This window comes from Gallinula chloropus (genome assembly GCF_964237585.1).
Source record: "Gallinula chloropus genome assembly, chromosome: 8".
Taxonomy (NCBI): domain Eukaryota; kingdom Metazoa; phylum Chordata; class Aves; order Gruiformes; family Rallidae; genus Gallinula; species Gallinula chloropus.
In genome coordinates this window covers 21,201,101-21,209,290 of record NC_140093.1, presented here as the reverse complement: position 1 = coordinate 21,209,290, position 8,190 = coordinate 21,201,101, and the positions used below count along the sequence as shown (strand labels likewise).

General features: G+C 44.3%; 1 protein-coding gene across 1 annotated transcript; it reads right to left on the bottom strand.

Moving 5' to 3' along the window:
• Positions 1-258: 258 nt before the first annotated feature.
• On the bottom strand, positions 259-7,369 carry SPTSSB (serine palmitoyltransferase small subunit B; the record flags this gene model as incomplete). Its single annotated transcript, XM_084267258.1, is given in 3 exon segments — positions 259-510; positions 514-531; positions 7,328-7,369. Coding segments are annotated over 3 exon segments (312 nt in total).
• Positions 7,370-8,190: the final 821 nt, after the last annotated feature.

The following is an 8,190-nucleotide window of genomic DNA, read 5'->3' as shown; positions in this document are numbered from 1 at the left end:
GGTAAATGTGGCATTCCAGGTGATGTGTGCCATTATCACACAGCAAAAACTGGCCAGTAATTCCCACCAGAGGGGCTCTGCAGCCAGCAGTCAGTGCATTACTCTGGCTGTCAGCTCTGGGCATTAAGCAAGCCGTGTTCTGATAGAGAAAATGGTATTTTCATTAACTGCAAAACTGCTTCAGAATAAATACACAGAATTGAAGAGGACATTGCATTTCACAGGGTGCAAGAGCTGCTGATCGCTCCCCAGGCGGGTTCAGTTCATGATGGAGACCGTACTTTCGGGCTGGCCCCCAAATATCTGGGAGAAGAACTCAAAAGCCAGGCGGATGTGGATGGGCACGAAGACGTACGCCGTGTACAGCACCATAGCGAAAACAGTCACGGTGATGGTGTGGAACATGGACTGCTCCCAGGGCTCCAGCACGTAGCTGCAGGTGATCAGGAGGTACTGGTAGTACAGCCAGTAGATAGAGTCCTTCACACGCTTGATATCCATCTTCAGCTTTCAGTGGTCTTGAGAAGACGACCTGTAACGATAGAGAAGTCTGGAGTGCAGCTGCAGTGGAAAGAAAGATCTGGAACTAAAACATGATTTGGTGAACATCATTTCAAGTTTGATACCACATGTGATTGTTACATGAAATACAGTCCAGAACAAACAGGAATCACATCTCCCTGCCATCAGCTCTGCTGCCCTGGACCACAGGAAAACAACCTTTAGCTCCACCAACTGCTGCCTGCAGTTACTGAAGCAGTATCAGTTTGGCACTCACCCTTCCTACACTCTGATTATGTGTGTGTTTTGCTGCAGTGGGAATTAAAACCACATTAGCTTACAAAGGCACAGCATTCACATGGAAGTCAGGAAGAGATATGCATTTAAAAGGGAAGGCTTTGGGCCAGCTCCCATAAATGTGGATGGCAGGCTCGTGTGCTCTGAAATAAAGATGAAATTCAAAGAACTGCTCTGTAAAAACTCCTCTGCTTACTTTTGATAGTAATTTTATTATTCTGCCATTGTTGGGAAGAAAGAAAAGATGAGTTATGAAAGGAAGGAGGAAAAAAGTCATCTCAAATAGCACAAGAAGTTTTTTTAGCTCATTCCAAAGAAATAAGATACATTACAGATTAAAAGACTATTTAATGGAAGTTAGAAGTCTGGGAAAGATTTTCCTTTCAGGTGATACCTTTATGCAGTCATTGATCCCACCTCCACACAGAAAGGAGAATGGCTTATCAAGTATTAACTAGGAAATGGGTTTTGCCTTTCACTGGGTTTTGTTAAAATTGCTTTTCAGTATTTTAAATCTTGAAATTCAGGCTAAAAAACTATCTACTTAGAGAAAATACTGAGACATAATGATAAGCAACTGTAAGAGGCTTCATAGACAAACTCCTTTATTTCGGGGGTTGAGTTTTAGGGGACACATGCTGATCAGGTCAGCTCACAGTAAAAGGGAACTCAGCAAGTTTTAGTCCTGCTGGAAACTCTTCCATTGTACCATTTTGTTCTAGACTTCTGTTGCCTAAAACACCCGGAACGGAGATACTTGGACATGTCATGTCCCTTCAGTCTTGTGTTTGTAGTGACCTTTGGGCAACAGAGATTTGCTGTTCCTCAAGGCAACAAATACTGAGGTAGCACTGGAAAATTTGCAGCCTGTGGTTAGAATAATGTTGGGCCACTGGTAGAGGGCAAATATATGATGATACTCTGTGGTTTACTGCAGCTGGAGGCTGTACATAGATCCTGGTGGTATGTGGGTATTTACCAAGGGTGAGACAAATTACTAATTAGAAAGGATCCCTGGGTTGGTTTGTAACAGCTTTATTTGGGTTACTGATGTGTAAAAGTTGTATCTGACAGATGCATTGCAAAGCTCACGCCCCGTGATTGATCATATTTCTCCTCTCCTCTTCCTCCAGGTCACCAGTACTGCCAGTTCACCATGCCCACGTTACGCTGAGGATGGAGTGTCCTGGCAGAGGAACTTACACCTCACTGTCTGGCAGCACTGTAAGGTAGAGTTTTGCCTCTTCTTCTCTGGGAAGACAACAATTGCAAGCTCACCCTAAGCATGGCACTCTGTCTGCGTGAATTGGCAGGCCAAGTTGTTGACAAGGGAGCTGGCTGTCTTTGTTCCCCCTCCTTCATGCATTTGCTGGCTCCTCTCCTGGTGTTTCTCCTTCCATCCCTCAGCTTCCTACCCAGACCTCCTGGTGGCTGTTCCCCAGTTGCTCCTCAACTCTCAGCACCCCCATGAACACAACCTCTTTGCTGGCAACAAGCACAGTGAAACTGTAAACAGTGTGCATTAAGAAAGGGAGGGAGGCTTGTTTGTGTTAGATTTCTATGCAGAAAAACATTTGTACTTGCCCCATCATACACCCAGCCTTTACTTTCCACCAGCCCCAACTCTTCTGTGTCCTCCAACTATCATTGCCTTTCCCAATACATTTCCTTTCCTTTCCCTTCCTTTCCCTTTCCCTTTCCTTTCCCTTCCCTTCTCCCACAGCAGATTCCTTCCTTCACTTCCATCTTCCCCATACCTCCTAGTCTACATCTCCTAGCCCAGGAGGCTGCCTACACAGCTTTTGGAGGGCAGATTGATTCCATTTTAAATCTAGCCGTGCCTGTCTTTGCTTTGAATTGCTTTAGCTGCAAGGACACAGGCTGGGGAGGAAGGCCACCACTGTTTTCTGTCCTGGTATGAATGGAAGATTATTCCTTTCAGATAAATTAAGGCAGAACTCAAGAGAGGCCTTAAAGCCTTGTAAATATTGCAAAGCCTGTAATAGAAATGGCACAGCTGGCAAACTGAAACTCACTGGGAGCCAAAAGTGTCTCTATTTATACCTTCTGCAAAAAGAGCAGCATTTTTCAATGCAGAGGTTAAGCCCTTTCCTACACAATAGAAAGGGAAACAAGGGTGCTCTCATGCTATCTAGGATTATGGTATTTACATGGGGGTTATGCCCTTGCTAGTTAAACTCATACCTTCTTGAGTAAATACCTGTAAAGCCTGACCACCTCACAGGGAAACTGCCAGGCTGGCGTGCCTGCTGTGGGTGTTCAGGGTGTGAGGTTATCACAGGGGTGCTGCAGGCATTTTGAGGGAAGACATCCCAGGCTAATGGAGCTTTCTGCCCACAGCAGAATTTACAGTGTATAATTTACAGTGGTGTATCTCAATGCAGAGCTGGTATATTGGCCCTTCCAAAGACAGGAAAAGAATTCCACAGGCTGATTTTACTGGTGTTAGACCAGTCTACCAGGCTGCAGACTCTCTGCTATCACTTCCTAGGCATTGCTGTCTTGGAGGGATACATGAATAAAGTATGAAGTAATTAAAATAAGGAGAGGGCCTTTTGATTTATACCAAAGACCTTGTTATACTTTCTCCAGCCTGGGGACTGTGTTTCCATTCAGCTGGGTCCTCACATCCTCACAGCCAGCCAGTGTTTCTCCAGTGCTTTCCATTCATGGCACAGGGGGTTAACCCCATCCCCAGGAGCTCAGACAACCTGTAATGGGACTCCCTGGGCTACCAGCAAGAATGCAAGCTGCCTTAATGCAAAGGCTGCTCCATCTCCAAATGCAAGATAGAGGTTGAGATAAGTAAAAGACAGTCAAATTACAGTCTCTGTCCTCACCACTAACACACTTGTGCTGCGTTTGGTCTCCCAGAGACTTTCTCTGTTAGCAGGACTGTCTTGGGAATGCAGCAAACACGAGGGCTGGCTTAGGATAATGGAATTCTAGATGCTTAATTTATAGAAGGGAAACATATGAGGGAAGACAGACAAACCCATCTTAAACCAGCTTCTCAGTCAATGAGATACAAGAATCCACTGTGTAACACAGATACCTCTTCTGAAGGTATTTCCATTAATTCCAGGCCAGTTTTAAGCATAGCAACAGTCCAGAGCTCCTCACCTTCAGAGGAGTCAGGCAGCCTTCCCATCCAGGCCAGTTACCTTGCAGCAATACACAGAGGGAATGGCAGATACTACTCAAAACAGAAACTCTGGAAGCTACAATTTCTATGTTCTAATAGGATTTGTCCTAGAGATGCTTCCACTTTGATTTTTAAGCATTATTGGGGTTTATTACATTGGTCCTGCTGTCACCTGGGTGCTCTGTGGTGAGAGGGTCCTGTGTTACCAGCTCATCACTTCCAAATATTTCAGCACAGGAGACAGTTTGCTCTTAGGCAATTTTAACTTACCACTCATTTGTCTACAAATTTGGATTTAAGTGTTCAGCCACATTGTTGAAATACCTTCCTGCTTAGAGGCTATGGGACTGTTACAACCAGCTATGAATAAAATGAATAGAATTCAGCTTCTAGAGTCATGAAGCAATATTCAAATTATTTGCAGCAATTTCACCTCCAAGGAGAAAAAAAAAAAAAAAAAGAGCAAGAAGAGAAACCTGTAAAGCAGCTTTTATTGTTTTAAGTGGCAACCTGATTTTCTTGCCTGTTGACACATGTCTCTGATTAGGGCAGCTGAAGTCATAAATCATCATCACAAAAAGATTCACAGATTTCATTGAAGAGCATGCCTAATCAAAAAACCCAGCAAAGAAAACAGCTTAGTTCCCAGTGTTAGAGCTAGTGCTTGGAGCTGTTATTTGATAGATGTGACTGTAAGGTATTTTAACATGAGATTTCTGCTTTGAGTGACAGGGTTTGGGGGATTTTATTCCTGCTAGTAGGCTGGAGCTCTTGGCTGGGGGCTGACAGCACCTGGCAAAATGCACCTGCTGGGAAATTCCTGTGGAAAAAACCCAACATTCTTGCAGGGGAACTGGGATAGACTGGTTTCCAAAGAATGCTTGAAAAACCCCTCACACTCAGCAGGAGAGTTTGGTTGACTTAGGCATATAGAGAAAAAGGGCTTCCAACATCTATTCAGGTCTGAGTAACTTTATCTAGAGTGGAGATAGCCCTGTAACCATTAAATGGGTGCTTTGAATGTGAAGTTGGGCCAAGCATAAGCAGCAAGGTAGGAAGGAAAAATTAGCAAACAGTTAATCCATCCCCCAAATTAATACATTTAATTGGCTAAAACCTGTCCCTTTGTTAAATGATAGCACAGAAGCAAGACTTGGTTGGTCTTGCAGAATCCTAAGGGATTGTACTCATGCTGAAGCATAAGTAAAACCCTGCCATGGACCCCTCAGGCTTGTATTTGGTCTCCTGTGCAGGACACCCACAACATGCAGGCTCCACATGGCAGATGTGACAAGGAAAAAGTTGTCTGATATGTCAGTATTTTCAGCTGTTAGAAGAATATGTAGTTATGCCCTTTGGGTATCAAAATATATTTCCCTTCTGCAACTTAATTGGTAACCGTTCTTACTTGCCATTTTATTGTGCTGTGTATAGATGGGTTTCTGCTGTTTCTCAGAGTACCCTGACTTATCCAAGGCACCAGTCTTGTCCCTCTCAATGCTAACAGAGCTCTGGAATGACCCCACTGATTGTGTGTACACTGATGTTGCTGTAAGTGGAAGTAGAACAAAGGGATTCACATGCCCACTCCATCATGTGTTTGCTTTATTATGTTTTGTTCAGCAACCACCAGGCATGGTGCATAAGGAATGAAATACAGGTCCTGTGGACCAATAATTGGTAAGAAATCAGGAAGAAATTTAGATGAGGCAGCAGTTAAAGTGGTACAGAGGATCCAAATGCCAGCATTTTCCAGGGACACTGCCTCAGTCTGTTCCTGTATTGTATCTGTGCTGCTCACATTGCCCATATGCAGTATGGCCCGTGGCCACGTAGCATCAGCTCAGCCCAGAACGCTGCCTGTTACCTGCTGACAAGCAGAACCCTCAGGTTACACTAGCACTTACACATGGAGGTTTAAATGTACCCCACAGCTTGTTTTCACAGTAAAGTAATGCCAGAATGTGAATAACCCCAGCACAACTCCCACTGTGGGCAACTGTGCACCCTTAAAAAGGTCTTTACATATAGATTTTAATAAATCCCCCCCCCCCCATAATTCTGGAGTAAAAAATGCACAGCAGCAGTGAGGCCATCTCTGGTTTCTCTTCCTCAGCAATCATCTTCCTGAATCAGCACCTCATCACATGCTTGGCTGTAGATTACTGCTGGCTCCTGTGCTACAGGAACAGTAATCTCTTCTTATGTACATGTTCCTGCCACCATCCATGCAACACCAGAATGAAGTTCAGAGCTGGAAAAGTTTTATTGCTCTACATGACTCAGACATTTTGCCTATGGGGTGTTTTTGGTGAAAGAAAAAAAAATCTTCCAGGAGTAGAAAACTACTTCAGGAGTGGAAACAGTAAGGCAGAAAAGGCACTGGTATTTTCAGCCTCATCTCTGCTTTATCTTACTCAGAAGGAGGAATTCCAGCATCTTCTGAATCTGGCAACAGCAGCCCCTCCTTCCTGCTGGCCTTAGTGGTAGCACACAGGTGCTGTTTTATTTTCTTTTAAATGGAAAAACTTAGATAATGCATCCAAGACCCAGGAATCTAACATATACCTTCCACTGTTGACAAAGAGTTTTCTTTTTACCTTTGGTAGCTTCAAACAGCAGCAAAAGGCTCACTGAGTGGCAGTACAGGAGTGGCAGAGCCACCCCTGCACAAAACCTGACCCAAACTTTCTCCTCTCCAGCTCTGAACGCAGACTTGGTCCTCATGTGCACACTCCTTGCACAGCTCAGCAATAACACCCTACTCCCAAGCATCAGCTAGGTGCTGGAATTTACTCCATGGACATATCTAGCTGGAGCAAATGGATTCTTCTCCATCCCTCCACCCAGACAGTTTCTGAAACACCATTTGCTCCTTCAGCCAAGTTCCTGAGCACACAGATCTGGTCTATGATGGCCACCCACAGTGTGGGAAGTGATTCTAAGTGTGACATATGAACTGTGGACCCTCAGGAGTGGAGAGGATCTGCAGCACCCACAGGGATCCCACTTGGAGAGAGGCTCCCAAGCATTCAACTGGCAGCACAGCAGTTGAAAGCAGTTAATGTTTAGGCTGATTTTATGCTGTAACTACTCTCTGAAAGCTGTAGGTCTGCTCCTAGCAAAGAAAAAAAAAAAAAGGGGAAAACATTCAAAACCCCCCTAACTCTGAAGTCTGGGTGATTTATTGGTGTGCTCTTCTTTCTCTGCACTCAGGCACATGGGAAGAAGATGCAGCCTCTCTACCACAAGCATGCTTGGAGCAGCTCTGTCCCATTTTCTTCCAAGGCCAAATGAATTTTTCAAGAATTTGCTGTTCTTCCCTGGCATTTTCTTACATAACTAGCTGCTGCTTACAACTTAGGTACAAACCCCTTCCTTCCCAGCTTTCTCTGGGCTGGGCATGTTCTGGGCTCTTAAGTTCTCCCCAGTGGGGCAGGACTTGCACATTGGAGCAGAACTGGCCTTTGGTAATCTGCTCTGCCAGAGAAGATGGGTAACTTGGCCAGTTGAAATCTCAGGGCAAGCTTTCCCAGTGTAACCCTAATTTATTACCATGGTTTTGAACAGAGCCAATTCCCAAGCAAGACCTCGAATTTGTGACTAGAGATCAGCAGCAGGTTTAAGTTACAAATACTTCAGAGTTGAAAGTACTTGAAGAACTGTTCCAGAATGTATCTTAGAGGGGTTTTGGCTTTGCACTTGGTGACAAGCCTCAGCTCCTGCAAGACTTTTCAGATCCAGGGAATTGATTACATCCTTTAAGGGGACGTACTTGCAAGTTCAGAAGGTTGTGTAAACACATCACTCTTTAAACAAAATAGCTAAGACGTTTGGGCTCCACAACAAGACTTACTTTCAAATGTAGCTCTTACTTATTCAGACTTCTTTGTTTTGCTCTGAGTCATTTCTGAAGCAGCTGAAAATAATAACTGCTCTTGGGTTGGATGTAACACAAGAAGGCGAATCCTGTCATAGTTACAACAGGTATTAGTGGAAAACAGGTACCCAACTCTTGTGCAAGTGCACCTCCCTTGAGAGCTAATGAAAGGAAGCAAGCAGTGTTGCACCATGCCAGTTATTGGCCTAAGAGAGGAGAAGAAATATGAAGTGAGATCCTTGCAACAGGTAAATAAAAAGGGAGATTCATATTTTTCACAGAAACCAATTCAACCCCATCTGTGCAGTAAGGAAGAACTTCCTTCACAGGACCCTTCATCCCTGTG